The sequence below is a fragment of the Xiphophorus couchianus genome, chromosome 17 (genome assembly GCF_001444195.1).
Source record: "Xiphophorus couchianus chromosome 17, X_couchianus-1.0, whole genome shotgun sequence".
NCBI lineage: Eukaryota > Metazoa > Chordata > Actinopteri > Cyprinodontiformes > Poeciliidae > Xiphophorus > Xiphophorus couchianus.
Window position 1 is genome coordinate 1,147,782 of NC_040244.1, and position 24,447 is coordinate 1,172,228.

General features: G+C 38.8%; 1 protein-coding gene across 3 annotated transcripts in view; it reads left to right on the forward strand.

The window, feature by feature from the left end:
* The window catches only part of LOC114160787 (thyrotropin-releasing hormone-degrading ectoenzyme), a 165,029-nt gene that overhangs the window by 124,872 nt on the left and 15,710 nt on the right, over positions 1-24,447 (forward strand). For all 3 annotated transcript variants that reach the window (XR_003598850.1, XM_028043578.1, XM_028043577.1), the window contains exons 11-19: positions 2,708-2,796; positions 4,647-4,780; positions 4,878-4,933; positions 12,264-12,411; positions 12,498-12,601; positions 13,244-13,351; positions 20,160-20,327; positions 22,913-23,053; positions 23,135-23,216. Coding sequence is in view for 2 of the 3 variants with exons in the window: in XM_028043578.1 (XP_027899379.1) it covers positions 2,708-2,796; positions 4,647-4,780; positions 4,878-4,933; positions 12,264-12,411; positions 12,498-12,601; positions 13,244-13,351; positions 20,160-20,327; positions 22,913-23,053; positions 23,135-23,216 (1,030 nt within the window). In the remaining variant the exon portion in view is untranslated. The remainder of the gene's footprint in view (positions 1-2,707; positions 2,797-4,646; positions 4,781-4,877; positions 4,934-12,263; positions 12,412-12,497; positions 12,602-13,243; positions 13,352-20,159; positions 20,328-22,912; positions 23,054-23,134; positions 23,217-24,447) is intronic.

The following is a 24,447-nucleotide window of genomic DNA, read 5'->3' on the forward strand; positions in this document are numbered from 1 at the left end:
TGATGATTTTTCTCACACAGCTGGTCTGCAGATGCACAACAAACCCCAATATCACCAAAACGTCTGCAAAATGTCACTGAACGAAAAAAGATGAAAACAATTAATGTTGTGAAGATGAAGCATTAGTGGAGCATAACTCCAAATACTTCATCAGTTTATAGTAAAATATATGTATAATTTTGGTAAACAATGTAGCTAAAATATCTATACGCAATGCTACCTGCAACGCAGCCAATCCAGAAGCAGCATTTATTTTCCTTGCTGCTGATTGGCTGGACACACAGCAGCAGAAATAAGGGACGATGTGAATGTTAGCTTCTGCCTATTGATGCTAATGCTGTATTTTAAATTCACTGTTAGTGGCATCATGCTCATCAGATGTTGAAACTAATTCCTTAGCTGAACCTGCAGAATCAAATGTTTTATAAGTCCAAACTTAAGTCTAGTAAAAAAAAGACAGTCTGTCTGAAAAAATACAGCAACTAAAACCTCATACAGAGTAACTGAATAAAACCAGAGAGTTAGTTCATCAAACTAAAGAAATATGATTTGAGGACAAAATACTACAGGACAAATCTCCAAATTCAGTGGCAGAATTAGGTGAACTAAATGGTTAAAATAATTAAAAATTAACTCAAACTTTCCACACATTAATTAATTTGGTGAAACTGTTTAGCTAGCTGCTGGCATTAAATAAATAAACGCTAAAACTAGCTTGGGAGGCTAATTGTTGGCAAGTTCAGTCAGTTTTAGATAAAAAATACAAGAATATTCTTCTGCACTAAAGCTAACTTTGCTAACTGACAGTGACAGCCTGACTATTCTTATTTTAAAAAGTTTCTGTTTTTAAAACAAAACAAATCCATCATAAAACACATTCAAGCTCCAACTCACGTCTGTAACTCTTTCAAGTCGCAGGCAAAACATTCAGCATCTCCTGTTTTCATAAACAGCCTTCAGTTTAATGACCAAAGCACCATGTGAGAGGCACTGAGGCAAAAATCCTCATAATGTTCCTTTGTTTTCATCTCTGTGGATCCAACATTAGATCAAAGATTATTTTCTTCATGTACCAGCAGTCTAATTCACCTACACAAAACACTTAGCATGAATGAATCTGTTCACTTTGTGCTTTTTAACAGCAACACAAAATGTTTTCATATTTTGTAGCGCTGCAACTTCAGTATATTCATATTTTTGCAATGAGCAAAATAAATCAGTGCGTGATTGTAATATGAAATAAAGAAAATACATTATGTTTTTTATTTTTAAAACACTTTTTACTTTAATTAAATAAAAACAATGTACCAGTTTTTCATCCGATTAACCTAATAATGTAATTATTAGTCACTCCGGTCCAGAAGTTTTTATGTTAAGAAGATGATTCTGGGTCTAGATAGTTCATTATATTTTATACATTTATATATGCAGCTGTTGGCTGTTAGGCTTATTATGCTACATCTGTTTTCTCTTTGTATTTCTCAGGCGTTATCCTTTCCTTTCCTGTAGCTTAGTCACACACAGTTTACTCCTAAACGTCAATATGTACACTGTTTTTGCCTCTTTTAGGACAGAAAATGTTCTGTGATTTAATGCTTTCATCCATTTTTCCAGAAAATATTCAAGTTTCAATGTATTGCACTTATTCACAATTTACTGTACAGTAAATAGTGTAATAATGGCTTTAAATGAAGAGAAACACAAAAACTGAATTTGATTTTATAGCTTTAGTGAAAATAAAACACTGCAGATGTACATGAATAAAGGATTTTGTATATAAAAATAAAGCTTGAACAATCTAGAGTAAATTTTTTTTTTAAATGAGTATTTACCTTTGAGATCAGTTTAACTCACTGAAGAGATCAGAAGCATTTGGGTTTCAACTGTTTCTAAAAAAAAACGTAAAAAACATAAAAAAAACAGCATCATCCAGCCATTTCTTTTGCAATACGATTTTTGGTGTCTGGAAAATGAGCCATTTCAAAAACCTGCAGAATGTAGGCACTGCATTACCTAGCAACCAAAGCTGAAGTCCAGCACATTTGGTCAGCTGGTTTTCAAATTCAATCCAACGTAAACGTTCTTGTGACTCGTATTAACAGATTCTTCAGAGTTGTCGTCGATGGTGATGGCTGTTGGCAGGAAAGATTTCCTGTAGCAGTCTGTGTTACTGCAAATCTGAAGAAGCCTCTGACTGAAGACCGCTCTATGCGCTGTACAATGGCTGCTGGAAAAGACAAGTGTTTTGTTGCTGACTTACCATCCAGAAACCTCTTCCTGCTTTTTTCATTTGTTGTGCAGAAGGCTCCACTTCTGCTTTTCAAAGATGTACGGTTGTATAATTGCGCATCAGTTTGCAGCTATTTTCACGTGAGTGTAAACAAAATGATTTTGAGTATAGAGTGTGATGAACATGTTTTGTATCACCATTGGATCAACCCTAACCTGCTCAAAGAAGTATAATGGATCACTTTTAAAGTTTATTTAACTTGCTAAAGGTGTGAAAATGCAAAGCTAGCTTTTCCCTGACAGAGACACCGGCCTCCAGTCGGTTTCTCCTGACTGATATCTGCTGCCTGCGCTCCGCCGCTGTGGCTGTCGCTCGCCTCATTTCCAGCTGACCGATGACCCTCGCTCTCTTAACAGGGGCAATAAAACCAGATCCAATCCCGCTGACCGTCGCTAACATCCTTCTCCCCCTCTGCAGTTTACTGTGGCAGGTCCCATTGACCGTCGCCGTGGGAAACGCGTCCACGGTCTGCCTGGAGAGCCTCATCTGGATCAACAACAGGACAGGTACGGCGCCGTCGGAGACGCCGCTGATCGTCTCTGAAACTTTATTTCCACCTGTTGTTGCCAGGAGATAACGAGCTGTTTCCTTGGGAGGATCTGTTAGCGGATCAAACCGGCTCAGCTTCTCAAATTAATTATCTGCTCAGCTCTGTACTTGTGAGCTGCCTCTGCTGGGGCTTTAAAGGTTCACAGGTGCAGCGTGTTGCACTGTTCTCAGGTTTGTAGGCGGAGGGAATAAACATCGTTAAGGTTCCTGTAATTTGGCGTCAAAAAAGAAAAATCCTGATTGCTTTTTATCCTTTCATGTTTTTTAAAACGCCGCTGCTTCTGCTGTTCTTTTGAAAGGATTACTCTTTTGTTAACAGGTCAGCTTTCTGACGCAAAGATTTGATCAATCGTTTGTTCGCTCGGATTAATCTCCGTCGTAGGTCCCCTCTTTACTTTGACAAACAAAAAGCTTTGAGAATAAACCCCATTTTGTTTTTTTGTTTTTCTCTTTTCATCATTGTTTCTGCAGAACAAAACCCTCCAGGGGTTCTGTTTTAGTGAATAAAGCTCATTTCATTCCTGTTTTTGAACAAAATAATGTTTTGAGAATTGATCCTGAACTGCTTGGTGTTGGATTTTGGCTCCTGCTGGCTCCGTTCCCTGCTAATAAAACACTTGTTTTGCTTTGTGAACGTGAAGCTCGCGCCGGTTGTCTTATTAAAGCCTGACGAGGGTAATCTCCACTTTGCCGCTCTGGCACGAATCTGATGCAAGGAGAGCGAGGAGTTGGTTTAAATCCAAGAAGAAGAAGTGGGCCAGCAGCTGCGTTCTGTTTTTATCACCTGGCTGTTTCTCAAAGTGGGAAACGTCCTACAAGCTGCTTTACTGAAGCTTCAAACCTCATTTCAGCAGGATGTGCTGGTTTAATCCTGTGGCCCCATGATGCTGCTGATCCACAAACCTACAAAATGTAACCGCTTCATCTGCTGGGCTCAGACTAGCTCCTGGAGAGGTTTGACGAAGATTAAGCTAAAATGGAAAACCTCTAAGTGCATAGACTAACCCATTATCCATTTTACCACCTTTATTAAAGCAATTTTAAAGGCTAAAATATTCCAAGGCAGGAAAACATCAGCGATGGCGTCTTTCTAGAGAAGCAGCTGTTACAGCCAATCGGTCCGTGAAGGGTTCAAACACCCAACACTGCAAAAACACAAAATCTTACCCAGTATTTTTGGTGCCAATATCTTATTACACTTAAAGTATGACAAAGCAAACTTACAAGTAACTTTTCAGCTTGTTTTAAGTCAATAATTCTTTAATATTGATGAAAAACTATTAGTTAGAAGTGACAAAATCTGCCTCTTAAACAAGACATGTTTCCCAGATTTTAAGTTAAAATGGCTCCACTACTTTTTCATCAACATGAAGAAATTATTGACTTAAAACAAGAGTTAATTCTAAGTTTGTTTTGTCTTATTTCAGGTGTAATAAGGTGTTGGCACCAAAGTACTTGGTAGAATTTTGTGTTTTTGCAGTGCTGACCCTGACAAAGTATCTGAAGGTTATTCACAACTGGAAGACAAAGACATCTGACAATCTTCCCAGGAATCAACGTTCCTGCAAGTTCAGCCCAGAGAATTGACCAAAAACCCAAGAGCTGCACTTCAGGATTTAGTTAGCAGGTCAGAGGTGAAAGTTCATCAAAGGACAGTTGGGAAATGACTGAATGAACTGTTTGAAAAGGTTGAAGGAGACGCCAATAATCAACTAAAATGTACATCAAGATATCATCAGCATACTGCGTGATAATCCCTCTAATGCTTTAGTTTACAGATCTAATTTAATTTTGTTGTTTAACTCAGAAAACCACAGGATTGGTCAGATGGATGACAGCACCTGGTTGCTGGGAAACATCAACCAGACCGGCTACTTCCGCGTGAACTATGACCTCCAGAACTGGAAACTACTCATTCAGCAACTTCACAACAATCCTCAGGTAAACCTTCTCTGTTTGTCTGCATTGATTTTTCTGAATGATTTCCAGATCTGATCACCAAATCAACTCAATTCCTGATGTTTTTTCTCCTTCCCAGATCATTTCTGTTGGAAACAGAGCAGGTCTCATCGACGACGCCTTCAACCTGGCCAGGTGAGTCACGTGACCTCAACCAATTGGGTTGGAAGACCGAGTCGGTCAAAGTATTTCACAGTCTTGATAAGGTTTATTGATCTATCTTGTAGCTAAAAGACTTTTTGTAGTTTTATCTCCCCTTTGAACTAATCTTTTAAAGTTTAACCAAGAGATCTACACTTTTATTTGGCAGCGTCGTTTATCTGTCTGACCTCCTGCTACTTAGTTTTACTTGGTTCTTGAGTCTCCACTGACTACTTCTTGATTTTGTTGTTGCCACTTACAACCGTTGGTGTTAGATGGATGTTTCTCCTCATTTGTCCATTTTATCCTGCTGGCATTTCTGATTTCTGATCTTGTTTTGTTGACACCAATAGGAAGCAACCAAACATTTGCAGATGACACCATTTTTTAATTTTTATACACCAGATAAAAAACAAAGAGTGACTGATGAGAACCTGTCAGAAAATAAAACTGTACACTGGTTACAGATTTAAAAACACAATTTAATATCAGTGGGACTCGATGAAATGAATCACTTTTATTTGAAAACGATATATCCACAAATTAAACAACAGTTTCAGTTAAAAAACAATTTTTGCTGGTAAATTATTTTATAAATAGACATATGAGCTTAAAAACAAAGATATTTATTGTTTTTAATCTGTATTTTTGATTATTCGACCTTCAGATTGGTTCAGTGTTTCAGGAAACCCTGATCATTCATGGAACTTCGTTAGAAATGTAGAAGCTAACATTAGCATTAGCAACATGTTTAGCATTGATGCTATTTTAGCCCTGAAAGGCTAACTCCTTTTAGCACAACTTGAACACAACAATAGTCTTTTCCAGCGTCCAATCAGATCGTTTAAAAGCAGAAATTAACCCCCAGTGGGACCAGAGAATCAGCTTTGTGTTGTTTGTGGATGTCGGTTGTGCGTCAGATTTATAGACGTACCAGAAACAAATACAAAGGTTCCATCTTTGGACTTATGAATGTTTAAAAAAGAAAAAAATTAATTGGGTTAACATTTTTAACACATTAAAAACAATGTCAATAATTAATCAAAATAAAAATGTTAAAGTCCTCGTCCAACAATATATATTAACATAATATTAGTAGTTTATTTCTCATAAGTACAACAGGATTTTAGCTCCTTAGACGTAGCAACGTGTGAACAGCCAGATTCTTCAGCAGGGACTGTGTGCTGGGCAACTATCAAGTCAACATGACTTTATAGGCATAGAAACGAAACATTTCTCTATTAAAATACAGTTTTATTGGTGTGGGCTAAACCAGGTTTCTGGCTCATTGGGTTCTACTCAGCTGTGAACCATAATCATCACCGTTTCTCAGGAAATAACTGCTTGAAAAACATCAGGATGTGTAATGAAACTGAGAAAGTGAATTTGACATCTTGAATTGGATTACTGAAATATAGAAACTTTTCACTGACTTTCCTAACAGACCTTCTGTTTTTAATACAGAGCTTCAGCCAAAGGAGCAGATCTGTTAGAAATAAGTGAAATATAGTAGGACTGAAACGATTAATTGGATTAATTAATCGTGATTAATCGATTGTTAAAAATAATTGGCAATTAATTTAGTAATCGATTAATCGTTAACTTGAGTATTCTGACTCAAAAACGAAAAACAATACAGTCAGAGCAGAAATTAAGCCAAAACTGGACAAAACATTTTGAATTTAAGATGAAAAAGTTTTTGTCTGTAAATATGTTTTAAATGAAACTCCTTAAGTTTCATTTTTAGATTCACCTGGTTCAAATTCTGTAAAAAATGAAACCCAACTCATACTAAACACCTTTTGCTCTGCATTTATGAAAAAAACTGTAATTCTAATAAAATAAATCTGGACCATTATAAGCCTGTTTTTTACATATTTGCTAAAACCGTCACCATGTTGTGACAAAATGTTATGAGAGAGATGAAAAAAATCAAACTCCCTGAGCTTTTATAGCGATCTGCAAAAATGCACCGCTCCCGGTTAAAAACAACCAATCAGAGTCAGAAGGAGGGTCTTAGCGCTGTCAATCATCCTCATGTACGTGCTGAGAAACAACTAACTCCAAAAGGAAAACTGTTTATCTGTTTATTGTGAATGCTTTAGCATTCACAACAAATCTGCTGTCGGAAAGAAGTTGTAGCGTAGCAGAGAGAGCAGGAGAGGAAGTGAACAGCGTGTACACTAGCATGATTAACAGCGCTAAGCCCCTCCTCCTGGCTCTGATTGGCTGTTTTCTGGCTGAATGCTGTATGTACAGCTTTTATCAGATTAATCTGGATTATTACTAGATGGTGAGTCACTGCAGAGCAGCAAGAGAAACTGGATCTGCTCCGCGGTAACAAACACCCGATCTGCTCTGCATTCAGAGCCGATCCGGTCAGCGTGAGCAGAAAGTGAGCATCCTGCTGAAGACGCGGCCGGTTAATCTCCTGCAGCCGTCCCGCCTCACCGCGGCGCGTTCGGCCCGCGGCGCCGTGAGCACCGTAACAGAAATCCAGGGTGACACCGGCTCTGTAACTCAATCCACTGCTGTCTCTGTTTCCACCCCCTCACTCCGCCATCTGCGCTCTGTCATGTTGAATGAGCAGCAGCTCCAGACTACTGCGCTGTCATCCTCTGAGGAGCCGCGCGCTGACGAGTTCCCATCCGCACAGAAAAAGGAGCTACATATCCATTAATATTCACCCTGACAGCTGAAGCAGCTTCCTCAGCCTGAATCTGTCACGACGGGAAGCGATCAGCCGCCGCTACTCCGCAATAACTTCCGTCAACTTTTCATCATTTATTTGTCTTAATGTTTTTTTAAAAAAGAGAGAAACCTTTGACAGTTTTCGTCACCACGCATGAAACTCGCTTAATCGATTCTGTGAGGCTCAGAAACATCAGGAGAAATTACTACTGCGTTTAATCCGCCAGACGCCAACTGCTGCTGCCCCGAAAATAAAAAACCGCCTTCAGCTTTTATCAGGGTTCATGTATAATAATGGTCCAGTTTATAAACCTTCAGAAAACTCTGATTTTAATCTAAAGGTTTTGACTTTAATCTGATAATCTTGACTTTAGTCTCATGAATTCTGCCTCTGATTTTAATCTGAGAATTTTAATTCTAATTCCAACTTTAATCCCAGAATTTTAGTTTAGAATTTAGACTTTTTTTTAACTTAGTTTGACTTTATTGAACATAGCGTAATAAAACAATAAAAAAGTTATGACTGAGCAAAGTAAATTTAAAGCAAACAAAAGAAAAGAAGAACAGCAGTAAAATATATTTATATGTTAAAGGAGTTCTTAGAATCAGAGAAAATCAGATTTCTCACTTCTATCTCAGAATAAAAGAAATTTCCCACAAAATTCAGTTTTTTGCTCAGAATTGAAACTTTTCTGGGAATCAGAAAAGTTAAAATCGTTTCCGCACCATCAGAAGAATCTGGTCTTAAAACTCAAATCTCCCAAACAAAAGGATTTCCATTTGTTATTATGATGTCATTTCCTCATCAGAGATGTTTCATTCTACACTTGCTTCATTGTTTTGGTGAATTTCTGTCGCCCCTAAAGGCCTGGAGGAGGTACTGCATCATTTGGCATCACAAAGCTACACGTTAAGAGCATTGTTTAGATTTAATAACATTTTTTGTTAATTCTTTATAAATAGAATAAATTGTGGCTTGTGTTGTTTGTCCAACCCATTTAAAATGTAAGAACAATAATTTATCTGAGGAAGAGTTAAAATCTCTGGGAGCTGCTGCGTCTTACTGATAGATTATCAGCCTCTGCTCTCCACATCTTTTCCTCCTGGATATTATTTTATTTTTTTATCACAAGTTTTCCTTGTAGTTCACATCTGGCCTAAAGTTTGGAAGCTGAATTTGTATTTATTGATCCCAGATAATTATTTTCACCCTTTTATAGATCACTTTTCTTAATTTAAACTTCTGATAAAGTGGATTAATAAAACTCCTGCCAGCCGGTGATGAATTTCAGCTGAAACGGATGAGAGACGGAGATCCACTCCATCCTTGTTAGGACCGCCTGCTTAGCCCATTTAAGCCGCAAAAATACTTCTTGTTTACAAAGATGTTATTTCAGCATTTCTGCTCAGTGAATTGATTACGCCTAGAAGGACATTTAATCTCAGGATTAATTTCAGTCACGCTGATTCTCCTCCCACTCACACTTCGATTGACTGAGAACAGGAGCAATAAATGCCAATTGGTGGCAGTGTGTGTGTTATCATGCTGGTGTGTGTGTGAAGCTGGTCCTGCAGTAATAAATGACTGTGTCTGTTTGACTCTGTGCTTAAACAGTGATGGATGTCGCCTCCCTTTGTGTGTGTCCGTGTGTGTGCGCGATCACAGCCGTCCCTTGTTGGCTCGCCACTGAGCCTTGCTAATAGCTAATGGACAAACAATTAACTGGCCCTTAACAATGTTAAGGAGTTAATGAGCTCATTAAGACGACAACGCTGGGAGAGAGACCCAAACGGAGACAACAACTGGGAAGGAAAATTAAAAATCTACCTGCTAATCTCCTCAGTTTCCTCCATTTCTCAACGGATCCAAAGAGCTGCTGCTCTGCTGTGGAGGTGAAACGGTTCTTTTAAAGCAAAATGGTTTAAGAAATGCTATATAGTGTCAAAAATAAAAACCCTGCAGAGAAAAACACTTCTGTTGCAAATGTGACTCCCTAATCCACACATTAATGAAAACTGTTAGAAATTTATCTAAGTACTGCTTTAGATCATGACACAAATGAGTCCCTGAAAGGAAACTGTGAGCTAATTAAACAGGTTTCAGATTGTCTGATGCAACAAGTATCCTGTATGTTCTTGAAAATGTCAGAAAGTAAAAATACAAAAGGACTCAAAAAACTATCTAGATTCTGGAAATTCCAGGCAAATATCCTCTAAGTCCTGGAAAGCACCACTTTGGTTTATGTAAGACCACCGGTAAGATCCATAAAGTACCTGACTGTATGTTGTAACCGGAAAGATCTAGAAAAGAAACAGTAACTTGTGAAAATAACTCGCCAAGTTTTAGAAAGTACCAGAAAACATGTCTGCCTGAAAAGACGTAAGTAAAACAAATACAGTTTTCCTAAAAGCAATGTTTTGGTTCTGCAAAAAGTAATCTGGTACGTCTGCAAGTCGAAAAATGTTTGATTTTTAAAACTTTGAAAATTTCAAGTACAATTTCTGAGATTAATCAAAATATTTCTGGGGGTTTTCTAAGAAATTTACACATTTTCAATCTCCGAAATATCCAAGTTTAAAAAAAATAAAATAATTGGTTTTCTAGAATATTTTTTAGATTAATTGCAAAATTTCAGACATTTTTGGCAGAAATTTTTCTTTTTCTTTTTTTACAGTGTCTCTAATATGCTGTCGTAAGAAAATAAGCTGATAGTTCAGGAAAAGTGTCCTTTCCCTGAATGTAAAAGAAAAAACTTTACCTTGTACATTCTAGAAAGTAACCCAATAATTCTGGGAAGTTTTGGCAAGTACCAAAACATAACCTGTAAGTTTTTTAATTAACCATGTGAGCTCCATAACAGTATCAGTACATACCTTCTATAATTTAGGAAGTAAACTGATGGTTCTGGGGAAAGTACCCTGTAAGTTCTGGAAAGTACCAAGAAGCATGTCAGTTCTCAGATTAACTCAGATTGGATCGTTTTGTCTCATGTATTCTGGCTCAAGCTGCTGTCTTGTGTATAACTGATGGAGAAAGTGATATAAATAAAGTGAGGAAGAACAGAACCGGTCAGAAACACAAACCCAGACCATGACGCCCGTCCTGATGACTTCCCAGAGTTTGGTTGACACCGTCGTCCTCGTGTCTCCGTTTCAAACCGGTTTGTGTTTTGAAGCGTCAACATGTCCGCCTCTTATCTCACTTTCAGTTTGAGGAGAGATGAGAGTTTGAATGCTAATATGGACAGATAGATGATGGATGGAGTTTGATAAAAATGGAAAACGCTGAGGGGACGAGTACAGGAAAGAAAACAGATTAACGGTCGACTGACGTTGCCATGGTTACCGCCACATCTCGCTCTTCTCTCTTTCTCTCTCCTGGTTCTTTCATGTAAAATCTTGTCAGCGTTTTGGATCGTTTTGAACCAAAAGTCTCTGCAGACCGGATGGATTATGGAAATGCGTTGGAGCCCAGGTGCATGATGGGTCCTGGCGACGACGCGAGGCAGATTATGGAAATGCGATGGGTTGGAATTGAGGGGTTTCTCTGCTGCTCGGAGACTTAGAGAGTCTTATCGCCGACAGATTAACTTTCAGTGGACGTCAGAGTGTCGGCCTGTCCCTGAACATTCCAGTCAAGTGTTTGTGTGGATCTGTTGAGTGAAAACATCTTCCCTATCTGAAGATGTCTGAACCTCGTGAGTATACGCTCCCTGCTCAACCTCAGGCCCCAATCGATATTCATGAGGTTCAGGCTGAAGGTTGAAGCAGGAAGCAGGTACAAAACCAGCATGAATGTTAACAAACGCACACAGAGAGCTCGTTACTATGCGCCAGGTTGTGGATGTGGCTCGGCCTGCCTGATAGTTGCTGTGGCATTTAGAGGCCAACTTTCCCTCAACTTGTTTCTGTGTTGAGCTATTCTGAGGATCACTCCTGAGAGTTGAAATGAAGAGCAAGTCTGCACTGTGGAATCTGACTTTACATTGATTTAATGACCCTGAATGCACCTCGGTGAGTTCCAAACATCCTCAGCAGCAGTTTAAAGAGAGTATAGAGGAAGGTTATTAGAGAATACCAGCAGTTTTAGACAAGATGATTGTTACGGCATTTGTGTTGTGCAGCCGTAGGTGTTTGGCTATGAATAACAATAATAATATTGTTTGGTTCTGATCAGATTGGACTGTACAGACCTGTTGCTTCGTGATGTCACTCCGCCATCTCCCTGCTGGAGGTCAAAAAGCTGCTAGCAGACCATGACTAGCATTGGGTTTAGATGCTAAGTTGTCAATATAACGCACTAAATCTTAAACGTACACCTGACATATAAACAAAAACTGGACACAGTGCTTTGCTACTAATTGTCAACATTACGACAGCGAGAAAACAAGGTCAGGAAAAAGTTTTGACCTAAGTCCATATTAGGTAAAATATGGACTTTTCAAAGTAAAACATTCTACTTCCTGTTGTCCGGGGGCGGGGCTTTGGTGTCGTTAACGTTGACACCAGTTTTTTTTAGATCTGAAGATGGTGGGAGGGAAATTTCACTCAGGTGTGTTCAAGACGGAACCATCTCTCTGTGGACCGGTGAAGTTCTGGTCTCCATCCTGACTCTCCCCACTCCCACTCTCAGGGCGGGGTACCTCCCACAGGGCGTTCCCCTGCAGCTGATTGGCTACCTGCCGGAGGAGACGTCCTTCCTGCCGTGGCACGCCGCCAGCCGGGCACTGTACCAGCTGGACAAACTGTTGGACCGCACAGACGACTACAGGCTGTTCAGCGTAAACAACCGATCCGTCATCCATCTGAGCTCCAGAATGGGCCGCTGGTGCTGACCCAGTGTGTGTGTCTGTGTGTGTGTGTCCAGGATTACGTGCTGAAGCAGGTGGCGTCCCGGTACCATCAGATGGGCTGGCCGACAAACGGACCGGGAACAGAGGGAAACATCCTGCAGGCGTCGTACCAGACTGAGTAAGAAGAGCGGTTCTGGTCAGCCGGGTCCAATTGCCGTTGGTCTGCATAAGGCAGCAGGCTGGTCTGTTAGCGAGTCACTCTGTTTAAAACTTTAAATTGTTATTATAAACGCTGATGTTGGAATAATCTAAAACCGTTTCAATCAGGCTGTATGTATACTTATGACCCTCTGTGGGGCAGAGTAAATCCTGAGTAAATTAATTTATATCCATCCATCCATCCATCCATTTTCTGGTCACCCTTGTCCCTAATGGGGTCGGGAGGGTTGCTGGTGCCCATCTCCAGCTACGTTCCGGGCGAGAGGCGGGGTACACCCTGGACAGGTCGCCAGTCTGTCGCAGGGCAATTAATTTATATGTTAGTTATAATTATTCCATCTTGGAAACAGAACGGCTCAAACAAATCCTGACTGGAGGTCACAGTAGAGCCGCTTTATTTCCTCTGCAGAAGAAGAAATATCTGACAGATATTTGGAAATTCTCCAGATTCAGTTTTTTCTCTCAGCTTTGTCCCGAGTCGATTAAATAAAAAACTCGTCTCTGTGTCTCATTAGCAGGCAGAGTGATGGTCACTCCGGTGGAGTCCAGATTAAATCCTCCGTCTCTGTTATTGGTCAGAATGTCTTCCTGTTTCCTGCAGAGAGCTGCAGCGGGAGCTCATCATGCTGGCCTGCAGCTTCGGGAACAAGCAGTGCCACCGCCAGGCTGTCGCCTACATCTCCGACTGGATCTCCAGCAACAAGAACAGGTGCAGCACACACTTTTCTGAGGCGTACCTGAATGCATCGCAGCCACATTAAAGCTTAAACTTTAGTCCTCGTGTGTCTGACTCAAGACCCGGGTCCACATAAATAAAACCTTTAACATTATGTTAAAGGTTTTATAAAACCAAATAAAATATTTGTTTTTATCTGTTAATTTCCAGTTTTCTTCAGTCTCTCCAGTTTTTTGCGATTTCACGATCATGGAAAATCAACAGATCCACACACGTTTTTACAATAATAATTAATTTTGATTTTTCTGTAAATTTTCCACCAAAACTGTCAAAAACTTTGGGTTTATGTGATGCTAACTCCCACCTACAGGTGGCAGTATTTAATTCTACTGCACAGCTTCCTCAGCTTTACTTGATTCTAGTTTTAGTCGGTTATCGAACAAAAACTCACATTTACCGTCATACAGAAGTGTAAATATTGAAAAATATTTAACAAATATTTCTAAATTAGCTCCACAAATCAGTGATTTAGATTGTAAACAAAAAAATCACAAAATATTATTGAATTTTAAGAATCACTTATCAGATGCACATAGAGCCGTTTGTTAATGTTTTAACAGTTTGATGGGTTTTATCAATACATTCTGGTACATCTGGCCCTTTAAGAACATTCATGATTCTGATTTATCCCAAAATGGAAATGAGTTTGACATTCCTGCAAATCAATAAGATCTGAAAACACAACAAACATCCGTCAGCCATGTCTGATCATCAATTTGGTCACATGATCCCGTCTTTCTTCTCTTGTGTTTCCATCAAAGTTTATTTGCGTTCCGTCCGTGTTCGCTCCCTCTGGGTTCCTAACGAGATCTGTGAAATTAAATTTCAAACGGCAAATTAAATAGAAACAGATGCTTGAGTTCTGTGGAGGACAGCGGGGAGCTGATGATGAGAGGCTTCCTTAAATAATACAACCCAGAAAAAAACATTCTGACTTCATTAAGCAACGTTTATGAATGAATATTTATCTTCTGGGTTGTTTTACACATCAGGATTGTATCTAAAAAATGTTTATGGTTTATAACAGATTAAGTCATGAAGCCTTTTGTGATAAAACCCAATAATAATCACTTAAAATTAAAATAAACAGCTGTGTCTGTACTTCTTAAAATAAAACAATATGGACCATCTTCATGAACTGTGGAGTTCCTCCAGGATTTTGAGAGTTTTAGGTTCAAAATCAATAATTTGTTGAGCAAATTAAGAAATGTTTTCCTTTTTTGCCCAATATTCTGCAAACATTTGACTTGAACTTAGGCTGACACAGCAGTAGAAGTAGTAAATACTGCCACCTGCAGGTGGGAGTTAGCATCACTTAATTATAATATCTAATATTTTTGACTTTTTTTGTGGAAAACTTGCAATAAACTAACAATGATGCGTTAGCACGGAAAAGTGCGAGGATCTGGATAGACTTGATTAACATAACTAAAACTGCTTTGATTTGATTTATAAAATATATTATATATAATATACATATTTAGAAAACATTCTCTTTAGTAAACAGTTTCCCAACCTTTGCGTGTTTCTGCTACTCCTGTTAAATCTGACGCACAATCATCAACATTTGTTTTTAAATAAAAACGATCTGATTGGACGCTGGAAAAGTGTGTTCAGGTTGTGCTAAAGAGAGTTAGCCTGAAATAGCATCTCAGTGATGAGCATGTAGCACCGAACTGATGGTTGAAGAACCGATAAGAACAATAAATATCTGTGTCCTTGATGTCTATTCAATACCTTAGTATCAAATTGGGGTTTTTAATTGAAATTGTTGATTATTTTGTTGGTAGTTTTCTATTAAAATTACAAACGCTGAAATTATCCCGATTCCACCAATAAAATGAAGCATTTTCTCTTACCATTTTAGTCGTTTTGTATAGATTTTATCCATGTTGGTGGGAAAGTGACGAATAATTCATTCAGGATTAATGTTTCCAAAGGTTGATTTTAAAAACGTATTAATCCTATCTGCAGTCTTTCTGTCTGTGCGTATTTTTAAATCCCAAACATTCTTTTAATATCAGAATCCCATAATTGAAGCCTTGACAGAGAAGAGCTAATCTGACCCCAGGCTGCTCCAATCAGGACTAAATATTAGCTCTTATTTTCCTCAGAGTCGCACCTGAATGTAAAACCACAAAGACCAGAACAGGGACAGAGTAATTACTGAACAGAGCAATATATGGAATATTAATCAAACCACATTGGGGATTCATTGTAAATTAATGGCTGTAAGAAGATCTTTGTTGAAGTTATCTTGGTGACAAATGGATGGATTAAACTTGTAACGGGGTTACAGGCACCAATAAACTGCTTCACCTCAATTAACCTCCTTTTCTCCACTATTTTATGAATTATATCCAGCATTTCTAAAGAAAATGAGTCTGGCTTTAAATTTATGCCTTTTAAAGCAGAAAGGTTCAGCTGCTGTTTAATCTGTAGCCTCGTTTCACAGCCGTGCCTGTAGGGGGCGACAGCGCGCAGGTTTATCCATCCAGTTACTCTTCATAAAGCACGTTGAAAATGAAAGAAGATGGGAAAAGTACTGGAGTTTCTTTGTATTCATCACTCTGAGTTTTGCATTGGCTTCACATTTCAGATTATTTAGTTATTTTCCTTCTCTGTGTCACATAAAATCTCAGTAAAACAGATTAGTTTTTGTGTTTCCAGAACATGAAAAAATGTCCTGGGGTTGTGAATATTTTTACAAAGCTCAATAATAGTTAACAAATTAAACCGCAGAGGTCTGCAACAGAGCATAATTATTGGCTTAGACCCTTTTTCCAGCAGAAGCAGCATGTCTAATCAGATTACAGGAAATGGAGGTACACCCACTGAACATGGAGATTAAATTATCTCCTATAGTCGTGTGAAAGCATCAACACACCGTTTCACTGTCAGTCAGTCAGTCAAGCCTGTGAGGGATGGATTTACTGAGAGCACTAATTCCTGATCATTTCATTGTTCTGACGTTAATCGGCTCTGGTTAATGGTCGTTTATCCCCAGTAGTTTTTCACACAAACAGCAACTGGATCCAACTGGTAACCAAACTACCAGTGATACCCAGGGAACAACTGGAGCTGGAGCCAAACTGGATCAAGAACAAACCAATAATCCCAGACAGCAACAAAATGACTGAGAAAGAAAACAGTCAGTGTTTGGAAGGGCCTAGTCAAAGCCCAGATGATGTGGTGGGACATTCAAAGACAAGTGTCTGCAAAACCCAACGAAGTGAAGCAACTCTGGAAAAAATGTTTCCAATTTCCTCCACGACGATGGGAGAGACCGACTGTTACGAGAATGAAGTCATAACATCATGAGAATAAAGTTGTAATTTAAGGACTTTATTAATATTTGTTTCATTTTCTTAGCGTGGCCCTTTTACTTCGTCATAAACACAATGATTCAGTCAGAAAGCAGCTTTTTGCTGCTGAAGGAGATTTAAAACTTCATGTCTGAGTCTGTCTGCTGGAACAAGTCTCCTGACGTATCTCAACCTTTAACCTTTAACTAGGCCGCTGTTTTTCTGCCCGATCAGTTAAATGTTTCATCAGCAGCTCTGGGGAACGCCAGAGTGACAACTGTCAGAGTGGGACTTTGATGCAGAGGAAGGACGAGAAATTTCAGGAAAAATAGCTTCAGGACCCGAAACATTCTCTGCAGACTGCAGCACACACACCGACTCAGAGGGAGGAAGCTAATGGCATCAGAGCCATCTGGAGGGGGACACGGCAGAACAAGAAAACGTCACGTTATCACTCTGAAGTTTTATCAGAGACGGGACGGACATTCAGGAACAGGGAGGAAAAATGGAGGAGGTGGAGTTTAGCGTTGGCAGCTGCTGTCATGGAGGAACGCTTTCTGCCACCGTCAGCAGGAATGTGTTTGTGTTGCTCTTAAGTGGAGCATCTCTAAAAAGATTTCCCAGGTCGGTAAATAATGCAATTGTCCCTGGATCACTCACTAACACACACACTCACACACACCCTCTGGTTTGTCTTTCTGCCTGCACTAGGAGTGTGTATTGACTTCCATTCATTTTACACTTCAAAAAAGCCAGAACTAAGTGAATTTTCTCCTTTGTACTGGACATAATTTCAACTGTAGAAGACGTAATTTGTAAAAAACTTTATGAAACATTTTATCCTGTTTGACGTCTTACAAACAAACGAGGCACTTAATCCAGTTTTTGTCGTTTATTGATCTTTTTGAAATTACAGCAGCTGCAGTTCGCCACAGCAAAGGAAAAATAAGACTGAAAAAATGGCAAAGAACAACTAAAATCAACTCATATCTTTTGTTTTTCATGCTCTCTGTGTTGGCTTTACTCCCAGTGGACACCGGTTGCCATGGCAACGCAATGACAACAGATTACGTTTAAGTTAGCAAGAAGGGAAGCAGAGATCATTGGTCAAGATGACCACCGAACACCTCCTACACTGCAAAAAACACAAAGAAACAGTAACTTTGGTGTAGATTTTAGTGCAAGTATCTTAACTCACAAGTAACTTTACTGCAAGATATAGCAGCTTTTTTTTTAAAATAAATAATTCCTCAACATTAACAAGAAAGTATTATTTCCACTGGCAGATAAATTTACCTTTAAGATGTGAAAATTGTTTTGTCACAAGTTAAATTTGCACCATTCTTCAACTACAGTCAGGGGCCATATAAACATATTCCAAGTGCCACAAATGGCCCTTGAGCCGCACTTTGGACCCCCTGTTCTAAACAGAAACCCTAAAACATGAGGTCCTGTACTTTGGTCCCCATATTACCAATCAGTCTTAAGGAGGTTGGTCATTATACCAGAAAATGTCCTAAATCAGTAACATAAACAACCACACACACGCACACACACACACGCAAACACACACATACACACACATCCACACACAGAGTTCAGCAGTTTAATATGTGACAGTCAGAGGAGCTCACTTAGTTTTGCTTTCTGACCATTTAGGTCAGTTTCACGGTGTGAAAGAAATGAATATAATTTAATTTTACTGAGGATCCAGTTTGTGTGTTTATACCTGTTTAAATCTCAACTAAAAACCCACCTGTTTAGAATTGTATTTGAAACGTAATCAATTACAAATTTATTGATGGAACTTGACTTAATGCTTTGTTTTGATTGTTGATTCTATGTTGCTTTGTGTTTCTGTGTTTGTAATGATGTAAAGCACTTTGAAATGTCTTGCTGCTGAAATGTGCTGTACAAATAAAATTTGATTGATTGATTGATTGTTTATGTAGCTAAATAAAGACCTTTTCCAACCTTATGGGGACAAAAGCCACATACTAACGCATTGGACCCCCTTTTAAAGGCTAAGTTTAGAGGTATGCTGTGAATTACGTTTTTGTTAAAAGGGGACTGTTATGCAAAATTCTAATTTTTCTGTTTTCATTCTTCCATTTGGGTCTCAATGGCTCCTTAAAACAGACCAAGCTCTTTAAAATAAACAAAAAACATCCAACCATTTTCTGGCAATAATTTAATGATTTTTGGTGTCTAGAAAACAAGCCATTTCAAAAACCTCCTTATTGGTAAGTCACAAATCAGCAGAAACTGTGCCATTGCCTAGCAACCCCAACCAAGCCCAGTCCGTTACCTAGCAACCCCAGCTGCGTTTCAGAACATTTAGTCAGCTGGTTCAATGGCTGCTGGAAAAGACAAGAGTTTTGTTGTTGACTTACCATCCAGAGACCATTTGCTGCATTCTTAATGGTTGTGCAGGAGGCTCCACTTCTGCTTTTCAAAGATGTATAGTTGTGCACATCGGTTTGCAGCCATTTTCCAGAGCGAGTGTAAATGTTGAGTTGGGGATATGTTGTGATAAGCAGCATATGAACGGCTCATTCTGATGCTGTCAGTCAACACGTCCGCTCTACATCCCAGTTCACTCCGTTGAAGTGTTTACTAGGAATGATAACACTGCCAAAAACTACAGATGGGAAGCAAGTTGAACATGAATATAATGAGATTTGTCAGTCCTGATTTTGATTACTCTCATATTCACATGCAGTTTTTCTTCTTGTTTTAAAGAGAAAAATCTATTTTGAAACATTTCTGGATTTTTAAAAATCACATATTTTCACCAGTCAGAGTTTGGCACCGATTTTAATGAAAATAAAAGTGAAATGCTGTGAATCTTATGAATTTTGACAAATGTGTCGACTGTGTTACACTGTAAAAACACCAAATTTGACCAAGTATTTTTGGTGCAAATATCTTAATATAATTGAAATAAGACAGAACTAACTTAGAAATAACTTTTCATAAAAATATAGGAGGTTGTTTTAAGTCAATAATTCCTTATCAATAAATATCTACTAGTTGAAATGGAAAAACATTTTTCCCATGTTATAGTAAAATAATTTGCCAGTGGAACTGGCACTTTTTTATTGATAAGGAATTATTTACTTAAACTCCTATATCTTGCTGAAAAGTTACTTTTAAGTTAGTTTTGTCTTATTCAAAGTCAACTAGTATATTTGCATGAGAAACTACATAAAAATGCAGTTTTTTTGCAGTGTAAAGTGTGTTTTTCATGTCCAGCTGGAGGTTTTTCAAAGCAGCTTCCTGCTGAGGCAGAAATTAGCACCCAGAAAGTGTTGGGGTTAATCCAGAGGAAGCGTCTTATCAGGGCTTTTGGATTCATTACGTTTTCTGCTCTCGTCCTGCTCTTCCCTCACCAGTTAAATCCAGCCCTTATCAACACACTTTACATTTCCCATGTCTGAACTCTCTTATTTTTTTCATTTCCATCCCATCTGCAGGATTCCTCCCAACATCCGGGACATCGTTTACTGCACCGGGGTCAGCCTGATGGACGAGGACGTGTGGGAGTTTATCTGGATGAAGTTTCACTCCACCAGCGCCGTCTCAGAGAAGAAGATCCTGCTGGAGGCGCTGACCTGCTCCGACAACACCTTCCTCCTCAACAGGTGCAGGAAGGGGTTAAAGCCTAATCAATACGATCAATCAGACGGGGAGTGGCTCAGAGGTCGCTCTTCATTCTGGGATTATATTACACCATAGTTTACTCTGCTTTGTGATGCTCTAGCTAGCTGTTCATTAGCAGTCAGAGGATGGAAATATGTGAGTGTCCCTGCAGAAGAAAACAGCAGCGTATTGCAGCCATTGTGGAAATAAAAAGAGGAGTAAATTTCTCCAAAGAATCTCACAAAGTTTGAGATTAATCTCAGAAATGTTTCTAGAAAAAATATTGAAGTTTAACAAATTTAAAATTCTTCTGAAAATGTTATGAGTTTCTGAGAAAAATATAGAGATTACTCGATATTTCTGAGATTTTTTTATTTTTTCCGCAAATCTTTGACTTTCGGTACCAAAAATGTTCTAGTTTCATCCTAGAAAATGTCTGACATTAACCTCAAAGTTTCAGTTTTTCTTGGCACATTTTTGACTTTGGAGATGAAGAATTTTCTCGTTTTTCCTAAAAACAAATTCTGAGATTGTTCTCAAAGACTTTTTGTCAAATTTTGATGTTTCTGAGTTTTTCTCATGCAAATTTTTCACTTTTGCAGCTCAGAAGTTTCTGATTTTTATTGGCAGAAAAATTACTAATTTTTTAGTCCATCTGCAATTACTCTAATACTGCGTCATTTCAGGAACGCGTTACTCTCATCTGGCTTCCTTTTTCAGTAACGAGCAAATCATTAAGCTCTACTACATCAACCCAGTAATCAGATTACAGCTGCTTACATAATTACTAAGCTTCAGAGGTCAAATATTTTCATTTAAATGAGGTGAAAGGTCAGGCTCTAGAAGATTGGTTCCTGTGATATTCTGACTAAAGATGATGCAAAGTGAATGAAAGTTGGTGAAAATGTGAGCTTAAAGCAGAGGAATGCAGCTTTGGCTGCGTCTGTGGGAACATCAGAGTGTTTATCAGCCGCTAGCCGCAGCTATTGTGTTCAGAAATATGTGGAAGATGGATGTTACACACTCAGAGCCAGGTTGTTGCATGAATGTGTGTGTGTGTGCAGGTAAACCTTATCCAATCAGCCACACATTCACACACACACGCAGGAGTCATCACGCAAAGCCGTGAAGCTCCCTGATTGGTCACAGAGGAAATGGTTTCAGCACAGAGGGATTGTGGGAAAGGAGAGGAAATTGATTTCAGGGTTTAATGAAACGGCAGCAGAAACCAAACCAACAGGAAAACACAGAAATGGGAAAAAGGAAAGTGAAAGAAAACTGAACTTTTTCCCTCCCACATCTAAAAAAGAACAACAACAAAAACAACATGCTATTTCTTGTGTTTGTGAAATATTTCTGTCAGTCAGCTGCAGCCTGGAGTAATCTGATTACTGTAGCTCAGGTGTGTCCTTTCAGGAAGTGATTTTTGGTTGACAGGAACAGCGAGCGGAGGAACGCCTGACAACACGGCGAGAAAATATGAATTTTCATCAAACCACCTGACCTTTTCCTGCCTCAGCTCCATGTTTGTGTGGCTGAAGGTCACAGAGTCTCTGCCAACGTGACCGAAGGCTTCATTTCCTGCAGCGTAGGAGGCGGGCTCTTCTTTTTGGGAAATGAAATTGGGGGGAAGTCATGTTTCAGTGCAGATGGAAAACTGTTCTGAATCAGAGAAATTCTCACATATCAAGATGTTTTTCAAAAGCAGACGCTGAACTGGTGGTTTGTTGTTGATCATAAACTAACTGTTGATTCTGCACAGTAACCAAACTTTACAACTCATATAGAGTCGCTGCGAAGTTAACTTAAATTTTAAAGTGACCATTTTTGTCGACATTGTGTCACTTTTGAAGCAATCAGCTTACCGTCAGCTAGATAACTAAATTATTAATAACGATTCATTGTTTAAGGCCTAGTTTAGATTTGGTAAGAAATGGAACCTTTTTATGGCATATTTAAAAAATACTTTGATATTTGCTCTTAAATTCAAATGTATAGATATATTGCATAGTTTTGGCCTAATTACTGCTCAAAGTGTGTTTTTTCAACAAATTGCCCTTTTTTCAGTCTATATACTCCAATTAACTATTAATTGGTCACTAAATTAGTTGGCGATTATTTCAATAATTGAAATCACAAAGAATCCAATTGATTGTTAAAGCCCTAGTTTAGATTTCATCAATAATTAAATAGATAATTAAACATATTTAACTTTAAATTCAAAATGTAGATGTTTTTATATAGTTTTGGTTTAATTACTGCTGTGAGTGTTTTTGTTCTTTCAGCAAATGGCCTTTTTTAGTTTGTATCCTCCAGTTAACGATTGATTACTAAATTACTAAACGATTATTTCAGTAATCGATTAATCCGATTAATTGATTCAGTCCTAGATATTTTACATAGAAAGTATGACAGGCATAAACGCTTAATCTACCAGAACTTTTTCTGAAGTGATTTTCTACCTTGATGATTTGATTTTGACTTTTACATCCTGTTTTAAAATGAATTATAGTTGGTAGAAGTTTATCCTTTTTTACAAACCTTCTTTAAATCATGTTTTTCTTCTTCTTGCGTTTGTTTTTTCTAGGTTACTGAACCTGTCTCTGACCTCCGACCTGGTCCCCGAGCAGGACGTGATCGACGTCATCATCCACGTTGGACGAAACCCGCAAGGTCGGAACATGGCCTGGAAATACTTCAGAGACAAGTGGGAGATCCTGAACGCCCGGTGAGACAGGAGAACCTTGTCCCGGTTTACTTCCTGTTTCCTGTTTCCTGCTCCTCTAACCGCGTCGCCGTTTCTGTCCAGATACGGAGAAGCTTTGTTCATGAATTCAAAACTCATCGGTGGAGTCACAGAGTTCCTGAACACGGAGAGAGAACTCAATGAGGTAAATACAGAAACACAAACAAAAAAATGAAACTAATGTTGCGGTTTTGGTCCAAAAACAAACCGAGTCTGCAGGACGATCAGGTGTGAAAACAGCTTCAGTCCAACTCCAGTCTGGTTTGTTTTGGAGGTGCGAATGCGTATTTGACCTGAAACTCAAACTCTGGTCCGCCTACAAACCTAACTCTCTGTTTGATTGAAGTGCAAAAGCAGGAAGTGGACTACAGCGCGCGGCATTCTGGGTAAATACCAAAACAAATCCGCTAGCTTAGTGCTAACAGGAAATGGCTTGTGGTTTTTAGCCAAAGACTAAAGAAAAATCCTCTAATTGCTAAAATCTGACCTCACTCCACTTTGTCTTCTTCAGAGGTTTTCATGTTGTTTCCTTCAGTGGCTCTTGGTGCAGCGCCCCCACAGGTGAAGAGGGGAACAGGTTGCTTAATTAATTTGGTTAGTTTGACTCAGCGCAGTGAGAAAGAGAACTGAAGCAACTGAAAATGTAACAAATGTTGCAACTTTGGTTCAAAATCTACCGGACTATCAGGGACTTAAACATTGTATATCTTTTTGATTTTTAAGCTAATGTTGTTCCTCTGCCCTATGATATTTAGTAGAACTGATATACTGTTATGAGTTTGGACATAAAAAGAAGAAAATCTGTCGACCAGGATAAATGTTCCTTTTTATTACCAATTTAGCAAATGTAAATCTTTTGGTACTTCAGTGAAGCAGCAGGACTTGAAAAAGCATTTGATCTGCGACCGTTAGGAAATCTGAGACACCAATTAATCACGGCGTATTAACACGTTCTCCTGGGACTCACCACCTCATCAATATTTTACATTCAGGGTTGATTAATCTGGGTAAGTAAAGCTGGATTAATCATTTCTATGTCGAGTCATTTCACAGCCGCTTCACCTGTTTTATTCAGACAAAAGCAAAGACGCCTGGATAAATACATGAAGCAGGAATAACATAAAAGCTGAAAGGTTAACGGTGTTCCTCAATGAAAGTCTATCCCTTCGCCCTTTTTTCTGCTCTTCTTGTTGTTATGGTAACAAATTACAGTCTCTGCATGGCCTTGATTGTCAGTGAAACCTCGGAACAAAACATCATTATTTCCCTCGGGACACCGGAATACAAAACCTCAACAAAGGGAAAGATTGACAAGGGTTTTTATTTCAGATCTGAACAAGTGTCTGGGTGAATCACTCTGGGAATCAAAAAGGAAG